This window comes from Hemitrygon akajei, chromosome 13 (assembly GCF_048418815.1).
Source record: "Hemitrygon akajei chromosome 13, sHemAka1.3, whole genome shotgun sequence".
Taxonomy (NCBI): Eukaryota; Metazoa; Chordata; class Chondrichthyes; order Myliobatiformes; family Dasyatidae; genus Hemitrygon; species Hemitrygon akajei.
Window position 1 is genome coordinate 25,286,392 of NC_133136.1, and position 20,183 is coordinate 25,306,574.

General features: G+C 39.8%; 1 protein-coding gene across 1 annotated transcript in view; it reads left to right on the forward strand.

Moving 5' to 3' along the window:
- Window positions 1-19,556, forward strand: part of golph3a (golgi phosphoprotein 3a) — a 91,970-nt gene extending 72,414 nt beyond the window's left edge. Inside the window, exon 4 of the mRNA XM_073064256.1 lies at window positions 17,115-19,556. Within this exon, the coding sequence (XP_072920357.1) occupies window positions 17,115-17,539 (425 nt within the window). The 3' untranslated portion in view covers window positions 17,540-19,556. The remainder of the gene's footprint in view (window positions 1-17,114) is intronic.
- The last annotated feature ends 627 nt before the right edge of the window (window positions 19,557-20,183 follow it).

The window sequence follows — 20,183 nt, forward strand, 5'->3', positions numbered from 1 at the left end:
CTGCATTGCTTTTTTTCGAGTTGTTTAACTTGAGAATTGGCAGCAAACTCTTCCCCACCGAGAGAGCGATTTGCTGAGTACCAAAACCTCCGACAGCTGTTCTGCTGTTCCTGATACTCCATTTTCTCCCGCAATGCTTTAGTCAGTGACGTCGTGAAGCCCCAGAACCCCGAAAGTGTGCTCGTCTTCGAGGCTGCACCCTTGGAATATTCAAAAACGAGTGGGTACCATCACCAAAGGAGCAACAGTTTGAGTGCAGCTGCAGGTCAAGGGCACTGTCAGAACCCCATCCACCTTAAAAAGGGAAAAAAGAGACATTAAAGGTAGAAATTAAGCTGATTCCATAGATGAGCTTGAGAAAGCTGCTCTCTAGCACCATCAGTGCTCCGCTCATAAGTCTGATGGTTTACAATGAGTTCTGGCAATTCTGCCATTAATAATAACTATATACTTTATTATTTAGACTGGTTTTCTAAGTGCAGAGTGTTCCTCGGAAGTTATGAAAAGAAAAGTTTGATATTTTTATTCATCAGTTTTTTGGGAAGTATTCTGACAATATGAGAAATTGTATGAATTTAAACTTGATTAAGTGACGTAAACTTTGTTGACCATGCTAACAAGTGGCACTAGTTGGAGTATATAATGGGGAATTACTTCACCATTATAGTCTCCAACAACAATGGGATTGAGATTAAAATCATGAAGAAAATAGTGCTTTCTAATCTCATTTTTTGATTGCTTTATTCCAAAGTAAATTTTTTTGAAAGCCACTGAATAGTTCTAGTTCTCATGTAGTTTTACGTTTTGCTTTTTGTCTTTGTTACTTGGAGGAGCAGAGGGATCTGGGGGTACATGTCCATAGATCCCTGAAAGTTGCCTCACAGGCAGATAGTGTAGTTAAGAAAGCTTATGGAGTGTTAGCATTCATAAGTCGAGGGATAGAGTTTAAGAGTCGTGAGGTAATGATGCAGCTCTATAAAATTCTGGTTAGGCCACTCTTGGGGTACTGTGTCCAGTTCTGGTCACCTCACTATAGGAAGGATGTGGAAGCATTAGAAAGGGTACAGAGATTTACCGGGATGCTGCCTGGTTTAGAGAGTATGGATTATGATCAGAGATTAAGGAAGCTAGGGCTTTGGAGAAAAGGAGGATGAGAGGAGACATGATAGAGGTGTACAAGATATTAAGAGGAATAGATAGAATGGATAGCCAGCACCTCTTCCCCAGGGCACCACTGCTCAGTACAAGAGGACATGGCTTTAAGGTAAGGGGAGGGAAGTTCAAGGGGGATATTAGAGGAAGGTTTTTTTACTCAGAGAGTGGTTGGTGCATGGAATGCACTGCCTGAGTCAGTGGTGGAGGCAGATACACTAGTGAAGTTTAAGAGACTACTAGACAAGTATATGGAGGAATTTAAGGTGGGAGGGGGTTATATGGGAGGCAGGGTTTAAGGGTCGGCACAACATTGTGGGCCAAATGGCCTGTACTGTGCTATACTATTCTATGTTCAATGTACTTTGTCACTCTTTTAATATTTGTGATGTTTCTAGGTGGCTTTGTAAATACTGTAAGTAGAAACACATTCTAGGACCATAAGGGCGGCACAGTAGTGTAGCAATTAGTACAATGCTTTACAGTATCAGCAACACAGGTTCAATTGCCACCACTGCTTGTAAGGAGTTTGTACGTTCTGCCTGTTGCCATATGGGTTTCCTCCGGGTGCTCCACTTTCCTCCCACAATTCAGAGGGATACCAATTGGAGGTTAATTGGTCATTGTCAATTGCTCTGTGATTAAGACAGGGTTAAATCAGTAGTTACTGGGCAGTGCAGCTGGAAGGGCCTTCTCTGCTCTGTATTTCAATAAATAATTTTTGAATTAATTTGATTTTATTTCTTACATCCTTCACATACATGAGGAGTAAAAATCTTTACGTTATGTCTCCATCTAAGTGTGCAATGTGCAATCACAGTAATTTATAATAAATAGAACAGTCCATGTAATATAGAGTACACTCAAATCAGTGTGAGTTCATCAGTCTGATGGCCTGGTGGAAGAAGCCATCATGGAGCCTGTTGGTCCTGGCTTTTAAATGCGTATATGCATACATTGAGATGTAGGAGCAGAATTAGGCCATTCAGTCCATCAATAGAAATAGTAGTAACATTATTTATATAGCATACATTAAGATGCGGGCTCAAAGTGCTTTACATAGTTTGTAAAGAAAAATCGATAGTCATAAAAAATACATGACAAAATTAAAAACCGTAAGTAAAGACAAATATATAGAATAAAATGTAATTGAATATTTCAAATTATATGAATATAATCAACATCAGCAGGCATTAAGTAACCCTGTAAGTAGGCCAAATTTTAAAATGTAGAGCTTGTAGAAATGTTTTGAAATGTTCCACAGTTCTAGCCTGGTGTATCTCAGTCAGTAGAATATTCCAGATTTTTAGTGCATAAGAGCAAAAATTTATATCAATACTTGTATGCTTGGTTCTCTGGTCACTTAAGCAAACCAGTATCCGCAGGTTTAAGATTGCAATTAGGGATACACAATGCCATTAAAAAGTACTCCCCCCCCCCCCCCCCCCCATAGTTATAATGTTTTATTGTTTTACAACATTGAATCATAGTCGATTTGATTTGGCTTTTTTGACACTGATCAACAGAATAAGATTCTTTTGTATCAAAGTGAAAACAGCTCTACACAGTGATCTAAATTAATTACAAATATAAAACACAAAAAGAATTGATTGCATAAGTATTCACGCCCTTCAATTTTTCCTCCTCCTTTTAAAAACTGCTCAAGCTCTGTCAGGTTGCATGGGGATTGTGAGTGAACAGCCCCTTTGAAATCCAGCCACAAATTCTCAATTGGACTCTGACTTGGTTACTCCAGGACATTAGCTGTTTTTAACCCATTCCTATGTAGCTTTGGCTTTATACTTGGTGTCATTGTCTTGCTGGAAAACAAATCTCCAACATCGTAGTTTTCTTGCAGACTGCATCAGGTTTTCCTCCAGGATTTCCCTGTATTTTGCTGCCGTCATTTTACCCTGTACCTTCACAAGCCTTTCAGGGCCTGCTGCAGAAAATATCCCCATAGTATGATGCAACCACCACCATTCTTCATGGTAGGGATGGTGTGTTTTTGATGATGTGCCGTGTTTAGCTTATGCCAAACGTAGTATTTAATCTGATGGCCAAAAAGTTCAATTTTGGTTCATCAGACCATAGGACCTTCTTCCAGCTGACTTCAGAGCATCCCACATGCCTTCTGGCAAATTCTAGCTGAGATTTCTTATGAGTTTTTTTCAACAGAGCTTTTCTCTTTGCCACTCTCCCATAAGTAAAGCACCTAGTAAAGCACCCATGCAACAGATGTTGTATGTACAGTCTCTCCCATCTCAGCCACTGAAGCTTGTAACTCCACCAGAATTGTCATAGGTCTCTTGGTGGCCTCCCTCACTAGTCCCCTTCTTACACAGTCACTGTTTTTTGAAGATGGCCTGCTCTAGGCAGATTTACAGCTGTGCCCTATTCTTTCTATTTGTTGATAATTGACTTAACTGTACTCCAAGGGATATTCAGTCACTTGGAAATTTTCTTGTATCCATCTTCTGACTTAAGCTTTTCAATAACCTTTTCACAGAGTTGCTTCAAGTGTTCTTTTGTCTTTATGGCGTAGTTTTTGCCAGGATACTGACTCGCCAGCAGTTGGACCTTCCAGATACAGGAGTATTTTTACTACAGTCAGTTGAAACATCTTGATTACACACAGGTCTCCAAAAACTGATCTCCACTTAACAAATTATGTGACTATTAAAACCAATTGGCTTCACAGTGCTGATTTAGTGTGTCTTATTAAAGGAGGGGGGGTGAATACTTATGCAATCAATTATTTTGTGTTTTGTATCTTTAATTAATTTAGATAACTTTGTAGAGATCTGTTTTCACTTTGACGTGGAAGAGTTTTTTTCTGTTGATCAGTATCAAAAAAGCCAAATTAAATCCGCTCTGACTCAATGTTGTAAAACAATAAAACATGAAAACTTCTTAGGTTAGGGCGGGGGGAGGCGTGATTACATTTTACAGGTACTGTAAGGGGATCGACTCCCCAAGACATACTAGATTATTTGGAGAATTATATACAATTGAGAGCATTTAAAAAAATGATCTTAAAGGACACAGGCAGCTAGTGTAATTATGTCAAAACTCGTGAAATATACTCAGATTTTCTTTTTTTGATTAAGATTCTTGCTGCATTTTGAACAAGCTAGAGCTGATTTATGTCTTTCTTAGGCAGTCTTGAAAAGAGGGCATTACAGTAGACTAATCAGCTAAAAACAAAGCATGTTTCAATTTTTTGGCATCTTGAGATGTTATAAGAAATTGAACTCATGCAGTGTTCCTTGAATGAAAGAATGCAGTCTTAATAATATGGTTAATGTGTGATTTGAAATTTGGCTCAATCAATAATAACATTTAAATATTTTACTTTTGGCTTGATTTGTAAGGCCGGATGATTAAGATTATTTCCAAGATTCTCACATCTTTTTGTTGCTACCAATGACCAAAATTTTAAGTCTGCACTGCCATTCCATCTTGGCTGACATATCAACCCTTATTTTACACTTGAAAATCCAAGACCAGTGGCATTGATTTCATCACTGCCTCTGCCATTGATCTCAGTATCTGTCAGTTTGTCAATATCTGTCACCACCTCCCTTTGAAATCTGCTACAATCATAGACCTTCATAAATGACAGGTTAAGGTTCCTTTTTCGGATTGGTCAGCATAATTTAGATTTTTAATCTGTAGCCACTGAAGGCCCCATAGGACGACAGTGCGAGAAGGCACAACATCCACCACTACCTCCAATCATCTACATTCTGATAAGGTATTTGATTACCAGCAACATCTGTATATTGACAGTTTTTGTATTAAAAGCAACATGTCATGAATGCATGTTGAATGTATGTGACTTGAATCAAAGACTAAATTTCATGATGATTTTATAGGAATCGTAGCATTTAATGTACAGAAACAGGCCATTTGGCTTATGACTGTGGCAACCAAAATTGAAACTGTTAATTATTCTCAGCTTGAATCCATCACTTGAATATCTTTTGCTTCTTACAAAAATCTGATTTTAATTTTTTTGTGCATTCTATTTATGAAATAAATTTTTTTTATTGCACAAAAGAAACCCTAGAGCAGCATGATGTGGTGAGTGTTTTTATAATGTTCTAATTGAAATGAGATCAAATACTGCTTTAAAGTTTGGCTTTTCCTACAGCTGCTTGGATTGATTTTGCACTCCATGATAATAAAAGGAGGAAAGATCAATAAGGCTCCTGTATTTGTTTGTCTGAGTGACACATAGGGATAGGTTGGAACTTAGCAGTGTTTTGTCTTGGAATGTGTATTCTTTTTAAGTTCCATCCAGAAAATTTATTTTAAGTGCCAGCGATGAATTATGACTGTTAGAGAAAATAAAAAAGAGCTAAAACAGAAGAGAATAGGATTTTTTTACAGAATTAACTTACTAACTTAGAGTAGCTTTTTGTGGGAGTGAGTTAACCAACCTGAATTAAGTATTAACAAAAAATAAATTCTCATGAGGCTTTTGAAATGTTTGGCTTGAACTGTTTCTCTAAACTCAAACTTTACATAGTAAGTGTAAGCAATTCAATTGAAAATAAATCACCAATTCCTACTGGGGTATTGCAGTTGTGAAATTAAATCTTTTTTAAGTTTTAAAAAGTAATTCACTTGCACAAAGCCTGCTTTGATTCATAGAATTATGGACTTCTTTATGATACAGGGGATTATTTGCTTCATGCCAGCTTCATGTAGAGCAATTTATTCAGCTCCATTCTCAAGCTCTTTGCCTATGCTTCATATTATTTTCCTTGAATTGCCTACCTGATTCCTTTTTGAAAGCAGTGATTGTTTAGACCACCCTTATGGGCAGTGAGTATTGGATCATAATTACTTATGGAGTATAAACATTTCTCTTCTGGTTTCTACTGTCTTCTATCCATTATTTGAATTTGTGCTCCCCTTGCTTTTGAATCATCTACACATGAGAAAAGACCTTCTCTCTTTAAAAACTTCCATGATCTGTACTCTTTAATATTTTCTCCAGTGCAATCAACCCCAGCTTCTCCAGGCTAATTTTGTAGTGAATCCCTCATTTCTGGAAACATCCTGATAAATCTTGCCCCATCCTCTCTTTGTATCCTTTATAAGTGTGGTGACTCCTCAGAAGCAGATCTAGTGATGTCTCCTTCTCTGTTGAGGTGAAAGTAATTAAGGAAGCTCTCCTGCTCACATCAGAAATTCTACCTCTCATCTCAGTCAATATTGGGGTAACTGATGTCACCCACTATTACTGTTATTCAGTTCTTACACTTATCTACAGATTCACTTGATATTTTCTCTTCTATCTCATTCTTACACAGAAACATAGCAAACCTACAGCACAGTACAGGCCCTTCGGTCCACAAAGTTGTGCCGAACATGTCCCTACCTTAGAAGTTACTAGGTTCACCCATAGCCCTCTATTTTTCTAAGCTCCATTTACCTATCCAGAAGTCTCTTAAAAGACCCTATCGTATCCGCCTCCATCACCGTTGCCAGCAGCCCATTCCACACACTCACCACTCTCTGAGTAAAAAACTTGCCCCTGACATCTCCTCTGTACCTACTCCCCAGCACCTTAAACCTGTGTCCTCTTGTGGCAACCATTTCAGCCCTGGGGAAAAAGCCTCTGACTATCCACACGGTCAATGCCTCTCATCATCTTATACACCTCCATTTAGTTACCTCTCATTCTCTATCGCTCCAAGGAGAAAAGGCCCAGTTCACTCAAGCTGTTCTCATAAGGCATGCTCCCCAATCCAGGCAACATCCTGTAAATCTCCTCTGCACCCTTTCTATGGCTTCCACATCCTTCTTGTAGTGAGGCAACCAGAAATGAGCACAATACTCCAAGTGGGGTCTGACCAGGATCCTATACAGCTGCAACATTACCTCTCGGCTCCTAAGTTCAATTCCACGATTGATGAAGGCCAATACACCATATGTCGTCTTAATCTTGTTGATTAGTAGTCAGTAGAATATTCCAGTAATACCTTTGCTTGCTTTTTGCATGTTAACTTCAATGTGATGGATTCTGCCCTTGTTTGCTAAAGAGTCTATTTTACCTCAATCAGATCTAACATAACACTTGTTTTTCATCTGTATTTCCAGGAATATAAGGAGACTAGTTTTTCGCTTATTTTTCTGAGTCATATATTTAGTTATCACCAAAACATTACATTCCCACATTTAATGGCTCAAATCTCAGTCGCCATTCTTTGTGTCTTTGTGCACACACATCTAATCCCGCCTTTGTTTTTCTCATTGTCTCACATACTCTACTTCTACCAATAACAGAGCAACTTCCTATTCTGGGGGCATTCAAGAACAAACATCCATTGTGTACCTTATACATAATACAGTCTTTTATATAATAGTGATTTTATTTGCTTATAGGTGTTGGTCCTTATTCTTCAGCCAATATGGTTTAAACTCTTCCCAGACATACTTTGTGAGGGCATGACTTTTTTAAAAATATATGTGTAAGGAACATATGTATAATAAGATCCAGATTCAAGACATATTTCTTTGCACTCGGTTTATCAGTAGCATTCAGAATCAAACAATACATTGAATAATGTATGTTTTGACTTGTCACCTGGCACATATTTATCAATTATTAGCCCCAAACTTTTGTTTCTGAACAATTAAATGACTTGAAAACTTTGTGTATCAAAATTGTGGCAAGAAGACAACAGTTCTGCTAATTCAGAAAAATATAGTGCATTATGGTTAATTGGGCCATCAATTAATCGGGACAGCCGTTTATTTGGGCAACTCTTAAAGAACAGAAAGTAATTGAGAAAATAGGTGGGATTCCCTTTGGTTTTTTGGGACACTAGGTGGGGGGGGGGGTGTGTTTGTGTGTTCGTTCAAAAAGCAGTGATTTTTGCCACTGATAGTTGGCAAGAAATAAGCAATAAGACAAATCAAAACTGTTTTGTTCACTGGGTTTCAAGTATTCAGGCTTTGACATGCCAGGAACATCTGGGAGTGAAAGTGAAACAATTTCACTACTTCAATAAGTTAGGAACTATGAAGAATTTGAAGGCTTTGACAATCATCTTGGAAAATGAAGATTTGGAGAATGCAATCGCTGAAAGCATTGTAGGAAGTCAGTCTATTATCTGCACTAGGTGTCTGTGCTGATTTTGTTCATTTACAGTCAATTAAAAGAACATGGTAGTGTACATTGTATTCCTCTATTGATAACTATCAGGAACTAATACATAGTTTTATAGTGCTATAGTAGGATATTGTTCTGACTTGTTCTGTATTTCAGTTAAATACATAATTTGTTACTCAGTTAAATAGTAGTTTGTCTTTTTTAATACCTTTAACTATTTCCATGAAACTTCAGCTAATTGGGACAGCCTCTTAATAGGGGCAAAATGTACTGGTCCTGATGTGCCCCAATTAACTCTGTACTCAAACTTTGTAATTTTTCAAATTGCTAATGAGTTTTGACCCTTATTCAATGTTCTTTTGTACTATATCAAGCAGTCCATTATCATAAAAGCACAAACTATCCCTCTGATAAATCATACATAAAATGTGGCAATGGATTTTTTTCTAATTTTCTCATAATGTAAATAATAAAGGTGATCCTGGAGAGTGTTTGGATAAAAGCTTTCCTGCAAAATGGAAATTTCAGTGCATGCTCTATTTGAAGTAGAACTGTTCCATTGTAACTTACCAAACATGAATTAAAATCTATTTTAATACTGTAAATAACCATAAAATATGTGCAGAAAATATTGGTCCTGCCGAAGGGTCTCGGCCCGAAACGTCGACAGTGTATCTCCTTATAGATGCTGCCTGGCCTGCTGTGTTCCGCCAGCATTTTGTGTGTGTAGTTTGAATTTCCAGCATCTGCAGATTTCCTCGTGTTTGCAGAAAATATTATATTTTTTGGATTACACTTTTATGTGTACTGTGGTGCTAGAAAGTTTGCAAACCCTGTAGAATTTTCTCTTATTTCTGCATAAATATGACCTAAAATGTGATCAGATCTTCATGCAAGTCCTAAAACTAGATAAAGAGAACCCAATTAAATAAATAACACTCAAAATATTTTACTTGTTCATTTATTTATTGAGAAAAGTTATCCAATATTACATGTATTTGTTGGAGAAAGTATGTGACCCATAAGACATATGAGCAGAATTGGACCATTTGGCAGATTGAGTCTGCTCTGCCATTCAATCATGGCTGATCCTTTTTTTCCACCTCCTCAGCCCCACTCCTCATAACCTTTGATGTCATGTCCAGTCAAGAACCTATCAAGCTTTACCTTTAATACACCCAAAAATCTGGCCTCCACAGCTGCCTATGGTAACAAATGCCACAAATTCACCACCCTCTGGCTAAAGACATTTCTCCACATCTCTGTTTTAAATGGATGCCACTCTACCCTGAGGCTGTGCCCTCTTGTCCTAGACTCCCCCACCATGGGAAATATCCCTTCCACATCTATTCTGTTTAGGCCAACATTCAAAAGGTTTTAATGAGATCCTCCCTCATCTGACTAAATTCCAGCAAGTACAAACCCAGAGCTATGAAACATTCTGTGTATAATAACCCTTTCATTCCTAGAGTCATCCTTGTGAACCTCCTCTGCACCCTCTCCAATGCCAGCACATCTCTTCTTAAGATGAGGAGCCCAAAACTGTTGGTGCCCAAAACAATACTCAAGGTGAGGCTTTATAAAGCCTCAGCATCACATCCCTGCTCCTCTATTCTAGACCTCTTGAAATAAATGCTAACACTGTATTTGCCTTCCTCACCTGCAAGTTAATCTTTAGGATGTTCTGCACAAGGACTCCCAAGTCCCTTTGCATCTCAGATTGTTGGATTTTCTCCGTGTTTAGAAAGTAGTCTGCACATTTAGTACTACCAAAGTGCATGACCCCTGAGGTAATGCCTTCTACAAAAGCTGTTTGGAGTCAGGTGTTCCAGTCAATGAGATGAGATTGCCAGTGTGGGTTGTGGAGGTGCCCTGACCTATAAAAAAGACACGCAAAGTTAGGATACTGACAGAGCCCACTCTTCTCAGGAAAGATCTGTTTATATGCACCATGCTTCAAAAAAAAACTTTCACAGTACCTTGGAAGAAGAATTGTAGAGATGCATCAAGCTGGAAAAGGCTACATAAGCAATTCTAAAGACTTGAGTGTTCAGCAGTCCACAGAAAGAGAAATTGTCTACAAATGGAAGAAACTTCAGTATGGTTACTACTCTCCCTAGGAATGGGCATCCTGCAAAGATCACACCAAATGTATGATGTGCAGTGCTGAAGGAGCACACCAATAATGGTGAAGGAGGTGGGAAAAAAACCCAAGGGTAAAAGCAAAGACCTGCAGAGATCTCTAGAACTTGCTAAAGTCTCTGTTCATGTGTCCATTGTAAGGGAAAAAAAAAAAGTGAACAGGAATAGTTTTCACGGAAGGACACCACGGAGGAAACCACTGCTCTCCAAAACAAAAACGTTGCTGCATGTCTCAAGTTTGCAAAAGACCACCTGGATGTTCCACATGCTTCTGAGGCAATGTTCTGTGGACAGATGAGACAAAAGTTGAACTTTTTGGCAGAAATGCACATTGCAATGTTTTGAGGAAAATGGGTATTGCACACCAGCACCAAAACCTCATCCCAAATGTGAAGCGTGGTGAAAGGAGCTTCAGATTTTGTGGCTGCTTTGCTGCCTCAGGGCCTGGATAGCTTGCAGTCTTTGAGGGAACAAGGAATTCAAAGTTGTATCAAGACATTTTACGGGAGAATGTCAGGGTAGTAGTCCATCATCTTAAGCTTAATAGAAGTTGGATACAATGATCCAAAAGACAAGAGTAAATTAACAACAGAATGCTTTAAAAAGAAGAAAATTCGTATTTTGGAATGGTCATGTCAAAATCCTGACTAATCCAATAGAAATATTCTGGAAGGATTTGAAGCAAGCAATTCATGCAAGGAAGCCTACCAACATCCCAATGTTGAAGCAATTTTGTAAGGAAGAATGGCCTAAAATTTCTCCAAGGCAATGTACAGGAAACATTTGGTTGAAGTTATTGGTGTTCAAGGGGGTCACACCAGTTATTAAAAACAAAGATTAACATACCTTTTCCAACAAATGCAGGTAATATTAGTCATTTTTCTTAATAAATAAGTCTCCCAGCCTCCCGGATGGCCATATCTGCACCCAGTGTGTCAAGCTGCAGCTCCTAAGGGACTGCATTAGGGAACTGGAGTTGCAGCTCGATGATATTCATTTGGTCAGGGAGAGCGAGTAGGTGATAGAAAGGAGTTATAGGCAGGTGGTCACACCAGGGCCACGGGAACAGACAAGTGGGTAACAGGAGAGGGAAGGAGAAGAGTCAGGTAGTAGAGAGTACCCCTGTGGCTGTCCCCCTGAACAATAACTACTCCTGTTTGAGTACTGTTGGGGAGGGACAGACTACCTGGGGGAAACAACAGTGGTTGCACCTCTGGCACAGAGTCTGGCCCTGTGGCTCAGAAGGGTAAGGAAAGAAAGAGAAAGGCAGTAGTGAGAGTGGACTCTATAGTTAGGTCAGACAGGCAATTCTGTGGACGCAGGAAAGAAACTCGGATGGTAGTTTGCCTACCAGGTGCCAGGGTCCGGGATGTTTCAGATCGCGTCCATGATATCCTGCAGTGGAAGGGAGAACAGCCAGAGGTCGTGGTACATATTGGTACCAATGACATAAGTAGGAAAAGGGAAGAGGTCCTGAAAAAAGACTACAGGGAGTTAGGAAGGAAGTTGAGAAGCAGGACCACAAAGGTAGTAATCTTGGGATTACTGCCTGTGCCACGTGACAGTGAGTATAGGAATAGAAAGAGGCGGAGGATAAATGCGTGGCTGAGGGATTGGAGCAGGGGCAGGGATTCATATTTCTGGATTATTGGGACCTCTTTTGGGGCAGGTGTGTCCTATACAAAAAGGACAAGTTGCACTTGAATGCCAGGGCGACCAATATCCTGGCAGGAGGTTTGCTAAGGCTACTGGGGAGCGTTTAAACTAGAATTGTTAGGGGGTGGGAACTGAACTGAAGAGACTGGGGGAAGAGGTGGTTGGCCCACAAACAGAGAAAGCTTGGAGACAGTATGTGAGGGAGGATAGGCAGGTGATAGAGAAGGGAATCGCTAAGACCGACGGTTTGAGATGTGTCTATTTTAACGCAAGGAGTATTGTGAATAAAGCGGTTGAGCTTAGAGCGTGGATCAGTACTTGGAGGTATGATGTGGTGGCCATTACAGAGACTTGGATGGCTCAGGGACAGGAATGGTTACTTCAAGTGCTGGGTTTTAGATGTTTCAGAAAGGACAGGGAGGGAGGCAAAAGAGGTGGGGGCGTGGCACTGTTGATCAGAGATAGTGTCACGGCTGCAGAAAAGGTGGACATCATGGAGGGATTGTCTATGGAGTCTCTGTGGGTGGAGGTTGGGAACAGGAAGGGGTCAATAACTTGGTGTTTTTTTATAGGCCGCCCAATAGTAACAGGGATCTCAAGGAGCAGATACGGAAACAGATCCTGGAAAGGTGTAATAATAACAGAGTTGTCGTGGTGAGAGATTTTAATTCCCCAAATATCAATTGGCATCTCCCTAGAGCAAGGGGTTTAGATGGGGTGGAGTTTGTTAGGTGTGTTCAGGAAGGTTTCTTGACAGAATGTGTAGATACACCTACAAGAGGGGAGACTGTATTTGATTTGGTATTGGGAAATGAATCTGGTTATGTCTCGAGTGGGACAGCATTTTGGAGATAGTTATAATAATTCTATATCCTTTACAATAGTATTGGAGAGAGATAGGAACAGACAAGTTAGAAAAGCGTTTAATTGGAGTTATGAGGCTGTCAGGCAGGAACTTGGAAGCTTAAATTGGGAACAGATGTTCTCAGGGAAAGGTACGGAAGAAATGTGGCAAATATTCAGGGGATATTTGTGTGGAGTTCTGCATAGGTACATTACAATGAGACAGGGAAGTTATGGTAGGGTGCAGGATCCGTGGTGTACAAAGGCTGTAGTAAATCTAGTCAAGAAGAAAAGGAAAGCATACGAAAGGTTCAGAGAGCTAGGTATTGTTAGAGATCTAGAAGATTATAAGGCTAACAGGAAACAGCTTAAGAAGGAAACTAAGAGAGCCAGAAGGGGCTATGAGAAAGCCTTAGTGGGCAGGAATAAGGAAAACCCCAAGGCATTCTACAAGTATGTGAAGAGCAAGAGGATAAGATGTAAAAGAATAGGACCTATCAAGTGTGACAGTGGGAAAGTGTATATGGAACCGGAGGAAATAGCAGATGAATACTTTATTTCAGTATTCACTATGGAAAAGGATCTTGGTGATTGCAGTGGACTGAAAAGCTTAAGCATGTAGGTATTAAGAACGAGGATGTGCTGGAGCATTTGGAAAGCGTCAAGTTGGATAAGTCGCCAGGACTGGATGAGATGTACCCCAGGCTACTGTAGGAGGCGAGGGAGGAGATTGCTGAGCCTCTGGCGATGATCTTCGCATCATTAGTAGGGATGGGAGAGGTTCCGGAGGACTGGAGGGTTGCGGATGTTGTTCCCCTATTCAAGAAAGGGAGTAGAGATAGCCCAGGAAATTATAGACCAGTGAGTCTTACTTGAGTAGTTGGTAAGTTGATGGAGAAGATCCTGAGAGGCAGGATTTATGAACATTTGGAGAAGTATAATATGATTAGGAATAATCAGCATGGCTTTGTCAGGGGCAGGTTGGCAAGCCTGATTGAATTTTTTGAGGATGTGACTAAACACATTGATGAAGGAAGAGTAGTAGATGTAGTGTTATATGGATTTCAGCAAGGCATTTGATAAGGTACCTCATGCAAGGCTTATTGAGAAAATAAGGAGGCATGGGATCCAAGGGGACATTGCTTTGTGGATCCAGAACTGCCTTGCCCACAGAAGGCAAAGAGTGGTTGTAGACGAGTCATATTCTGCATGGAGGTTGGTGATGAGTGATGTGCCTCAGGGATCTGTTCTGGGACCCTTACTCTTCGTGATTTTTATAAATGACCTGGATGAGGAAGTGGAGGGATGGGTTAGTAAGTTTGCTGATGACACAAAGGTTGGGGGTATTGTGGATACTGTGGAGGGCTGTCAGAGGTTGCAGGACATTGATAGCATGCAAAACTGGGCTGAGAAGTGGGAGATGGAGTTCAACCCAGATAAGTGTGAAGTGGTTCATTTTGGTAGGTCAAATATGATGGCAGAATATAGTATTAATGGTAAGACTTTTGGCAGTGTGAAGGATCAGAGGGATCTTGGGGTCCGAGTCCATAGGAAGCTCAAAGCAGCTGCACAGGTTGACTCTGTGGTTGTGAAGGCATACGATGTATTGGCCTTCATCAATCGTGGTTGAATTTAGGAGCCGAGAGGTAATGTTGCAGCTATATAGATAGATAGATACTTTATTCATCCCCATGGGGAAATTCAACTTTTTTCCAATGTCCCATACACTTGTTGTAGCAAAACTAATTACATACAATACTTAACTCAGTAAAAAATATGATATGCATCTAAATCACTATCTCAAAAAGCATTAATAATAGCTTTTAAAAAGTTCTTAAGTCCTGGCGGTAGAATTGTAAAGCCTAATGGCATTGGGGAGTATTGACCTCTTCATCCTGTCTGAGGAGCATTGCATCGATAGTAACCTGTCGCTGAAACTGCTTCTCTGTCTCTGGATGGTGCTATGTAGAGGATGTTCAGAGTTATCCATAATTGACCGTAGCCTACTCAGCGCCCTTCGCTCAGCTACCGATGTTAAACTCTCCAGTACTTTGCCCACGACAGAGCCCGCCTTACCAGCTTATTAAGACGTGAGGCGTCCCTCTTCTTAATGCTTCCTCCCCAACACGCCACCACAAAGGAGAGGGCGCTCTCCACAACTGACCTATAGAACATCTTCAGCATCTCACTACAGACATTGAATGACGCCAACCTTCTTAGGAAGTACAGTCGACTCTGTGCCTTCCTGCACAAGGCATCTGTGTTGGCAGTCCAGTCTAGCTTCTCGTCTAACTGTACTCCCAGATACTTGTAGGTCTTAACCTGCTCCACCATCTCCTTGGTCTTGGTGATATTGAGACGCAGGTAGTTTGAGTTGCACCATATCACAAAGTCCTGTATCAGTTTCCTATACTCCTCCTCCTGTCCATTCCTGACACACCCCACTATGGCCGTGTCATCAGCGAACTTCTGCACATGGCAGGACTCCGAGTTATATTGGAAGTCTGATGTGTACAGGGTGAACAGGACCGGAGAGAGTACGGTTCCCTGCGGCGCCCCTGTGCTGCTGACCACCGTGTCAGACCTACAGTCTCCCAACCGCACATACTGAGGTCTATCTGTCAAGTAGTCCACTATCCAATCCACCATGTGAGAGTCTACTCCCATCTCCGTTAGTTTGTGCCTTAAGATCTTGGGCTGGATGGTGTTAAAGGCACTAGAGAAGTCAAGGAATGCAATCCTCACAGCACAACTGACCCCCTCTAGGTGAGAGAGTGATTTGTGCAGCAAATACGTGATAGCATCCTCCACTCCCACCTTCTCCTTATACGCAAACTGAAGAGGATCCTGGGTGTGCCTGGTTTGTGGCCTCAGATTCTGTATTATCAGCCGCTCCATGGTCTTCATAACGTGCGACGTCAAGGCAACAGGTCTGAAGTCATTCAACTCCTTTGGTTGTGGTTTCTTCGGTACCGGGACAATACAGGATGTTTTACAATATAGGACCCTGGTCAGACCCCACTTGGAGTACTGTGTTCAGTTCTGGTCATCTCACTACAGGAAGGATGTAGAAACCATAGAAAGGGTGCAGAGGAGATTTACAAGGATGTTTCCTGGATTGGGGAGCATGCCTTATGAAAACAGGTTGAGTGAACTCGGCCTTTTCTCTTTGGAGTGCTGAAAAATGAGGGGTGACTTGACAGAGGTGTATAAGATGACGAGAGGCATTGATCGTGTGGATAGTCAGAGGCTTTTTCCCAGGGCTGAAATGGCTGCCACAAGAGGGCACAGGTTTAAGGTGCTTGGGAGCAGGTACAGAGGAGTTGTCAGGGGTAAGTTTTTTACGCAGAGAGCGGTGAGTGCGTGGAATGGGCTGCCAGCAACGGTGGTGGAGGCGGATACAATAGGGTCTTTTAAGAGACTTTTGGATAGGTACATGGAGCTTAGGAAAATAGAGGGCTATGGGGACGTGTTCAGCACAACTTTGTGGGCTGAAGGGCCTGTATTGTGCTGTAGGTTTTCTATGTTTCTGAAAGAACAAGTAAATGTTTTTATATTATTTATTTAATTAGGTTCTCTAACTAATTTTAGGATTTTTATGAAGATCTGATCACATTTTAGCTCATACTTATGCAGAAATAGAGAAAATTCTGCAAGATTCACATTTTCTAGCACCACTGTAGGTTTATGATCTGGTTATTTGAAATGAAAGCACAAAGTGTTATTTCATTGCAGCATCTGAGTTCTTTTCAATGATGGAAAGTTTTTTAAACTAAAGATATGGGGCTTATCTGAACGGTAACCTCTGTAGACACAATAAACACAAGAGATTCTGCAGGTGGTAGAAATCCAGAGGAACAAATACAAAATTCTGTTCCTGATGAAAGGTCTTGGCCTGAATAAGAGGAGCTGTTCATTCCTCTCCATATATGCTGCCTGACCTGTTGAGTTCCTCCAGCATTTTATGTTTGTTCCTTTGTGTTCAGTTTTAACTTATTCCTGTTTTATTTTAGTTATTTTATAAGCAATGTATTTGAAATCATATAGTTAAGATGTTGGTGGATTATTGGGCACTTACTGATATTTTTAAGATTAACACTAGATGATCCTGGTGTATATTCTTAAAGTGATACAATATGTTTCATTTCTTTCATATACAAGTATTAAGTTTTTTCTCCCTTTATATCACAAGGTGAAACATGGAATCCATTAAAGCTACACTATCAATTACGAAATGTCCGTGAGCGATTGGCGAAAAATCTAGTGGAGAAAGGTGTACTGACGACAGAGAAACAGAACTTCCTGCTGTTTGACATGACAACACACCCTCTTACCAACAATGTAATCAAGCAGCGTCTCATCAAAAAAGTTCAGGAAGCTGTGCTGGATAAATGGGTGAATGATCCGCATCGGATGGATAAGCGCTTGCTTGCCCTCATTTACTTAGCCCATGCCTCGGATGTACTGGAGAATGCCTTTGCCCCTCTCTTAGATGAACATTATGACTTGGCCATGAAAAGAGTACGACAGTTGCTGGACTTGGATCCTGAAGTTGAATCTATGAAATCTAATACAAATGAATTACTTTGGGCTGTAGTTGCTGCCTTTACGAAGTAAAATATAGAATTAAATGTTTATTTGTTTTCCTGTTTTTCTTCTCCCATTATAATACCTGTCCTTATAAGTTGTAACACTCTTTCCATGAAATTAGACCTTTCCTTTGAAACTTGCTTAAATGCTTTGGTTCCAATAAATCTTGGAAGACTGATTCATAAATGGCCAATGAAGCGCTGCGTTTCTTACAGCCAAAGAGGAGGTACTGTATCATTTTTGTGGCCTGTTCAATTCTCTTTCTCCTCCATTTCATTTAAATGGTAATGTGGAAAGAAACTCAAGTGCAGCTTATTCCTTATAAGCTCATAACTAGTCAACCAAGATATTTTGTCTGTCAGTATTTTTATGTAATAGAAGTGAATGGGGTAGGTGGGTTTTGTACTTGGATCAAGCATGCATTTATTTAGACTGTAAACTACATTGTCATTTTAAATGACCATCATATGCACTTGGTTTATAAATATAGGGAATTCAAAATGCTGCACTGTAAAACACTAAATATCTGCCGCCTTACTGCATTATTTTCAGTTACCGATGAAAACGATGTCAATCCTCCCATAATGTAATGTAAGAGAATACGTGTAGTGTTTGATTTCCCTACTCCATCTTTTAAAATCCAGTTACTTTAACTTATAAAATGTAGTGTGCATGGGCCCCTAAACTTAATGAAGTTTTGTGGTATTATTTTTTTTCTTGGTGGGATCAACTGTAAAATGCTACCAGAAATTATTTTACTGCATTGGAAATAAACATTTATTGTGAAACTAATGGTCTGTTAAAACATCACTATGCACAATAGACTTCAGGAAAATACATGGACATACAAACAGAAAAACCACAAAAGATCATGTGGCCAAGAAGCATGGCATTGTCTTCTGATTCATGGCCAAAAATTACATGGGGAAATGTGTTTAGTCAAATTCTCAATCAAATTCACCTCCACTGAGATCAGATTACTTGCACATTTCCTCCCCCTTTTCAATTTTACTTTGATAGAACAGAGAGTCTCTCTAAAAGTTTAAGATTTATGTTACAGTTTGTAAATTTATGCTTTTTGTTATCTATCTACTTTTTTGTAAGCCATCTCTTTTAAATTATTACATCAACTTGATTGACAGAGGAGGCCTTCTGATAGTGATCCATAGATTCACAATTTTAAATGGAAGTAATTCTGGGATAGCTAACATTCCAGTATAGTTTGTATATAGTTCAACTTGTATATTTACCTATTCCATCCTAGTTTTTATTTTACAAAATGATGAATTCCACACCTGATCTCATCTGTGCTTAGCCAGTCATATGGTGGAGAGGAGTTTTTTCTGTAGAGCATGTTCAAAACTCTGTTATGTAATTTTTAATGTATGTGGAAAAAGTACCTTGCAGCTACTTGGACCGATACATAGCCCTTTATGTTATTCAATGTGAGGTTCAAGTTGGTTTTAAGTCTTGTAACAAGTATATTTCATATCAAAGAATGCTTGTTGTCAATAGCAAGATGGGTACAATTCTTTGTTTTTCATTTTTCAGTTCTTAGTACACTGAAAATGATGTGATGTCTTAGTTTCTGTTTTCTTGCAAAAAAATTACTAATTTTAGTTAATTGCTACTTTGGAAATCTTTTATAAGCATGGCATGTGAATAGTTAATTGCAAATTGCGCCACTGTAATTATTAGGGGTGTTTTTTTGTGGAATAGCAACTATTCCGATTATGGCACAGATTTTATTTTACATATAACTTGTTTTAGTATGTCATATGAAATTACTGGCTTTTCAGCCTGTGAGCTCTTCACTGCTGCTGGTTTCACCATATTTATGTAAATAACAAAACAATTAGCAAAACAGTGATTCATGATTATATTACATATGAATGATGGGGCTTACAGGTGTTTCTGAATAATTTGTTCAAGAATTCGAAACAACAATACTAGATGGAGTAGAACTGTAGACTTGAAATTAAAGATCCCTGATCTGTATACTAGCTTTTTACTTTTCAGTTAATAAACTATGATTTTGAAAGTTCTTGAAATTTGCATCATTTATGCATTTATTAATTCTTAGAAGTAATACTTATGGAGGTGGGAATTGTTTTGATGTTACACAAAAATGCATTATGCAGAAGTACGATCTCTGGATTTAAAACCCTTTATCCCCATGGCTTGAAATGGATTTGTTTATTTATTTATTGAGATACAGTACAGAATTGGCCCTTCAAGCCACAAAACCCAGCAAACCCAATTTGAGGCCTCTATTGGTCTGAGTTGGCCATTGATATTGCATCCTAGCTGTCTAAATATGCGAGCCTGGGCACTAGGATATGGAGAGCAAGCTGTTGCCCATGTAGCAAGCTCCCCCTCTCAGGGACTCCAGCTCCAGCTCCAGCTCTGGATTTTCCCTCAGCGTTTACTCCGGAAGTCTTCCCATGAGTGGGTATAGCTGCAGGCAGCGGAGGTTTGAGATCCGAGTTTTCCTTCCAGATAATTCCAACAATGGGTGATGGGCCTCATCTAACCAAAGCAACTACCGTAGTTTTAAGGTATCAGTAAACCACCTTTGCTCCTTCTGTCAGTAGAAATGGTTCTGCTGGACTTAGTAGCTTAGCCACACATGAAGGCCATGAGCTGGACTTAGCTGTCAGAGGCTATTTGA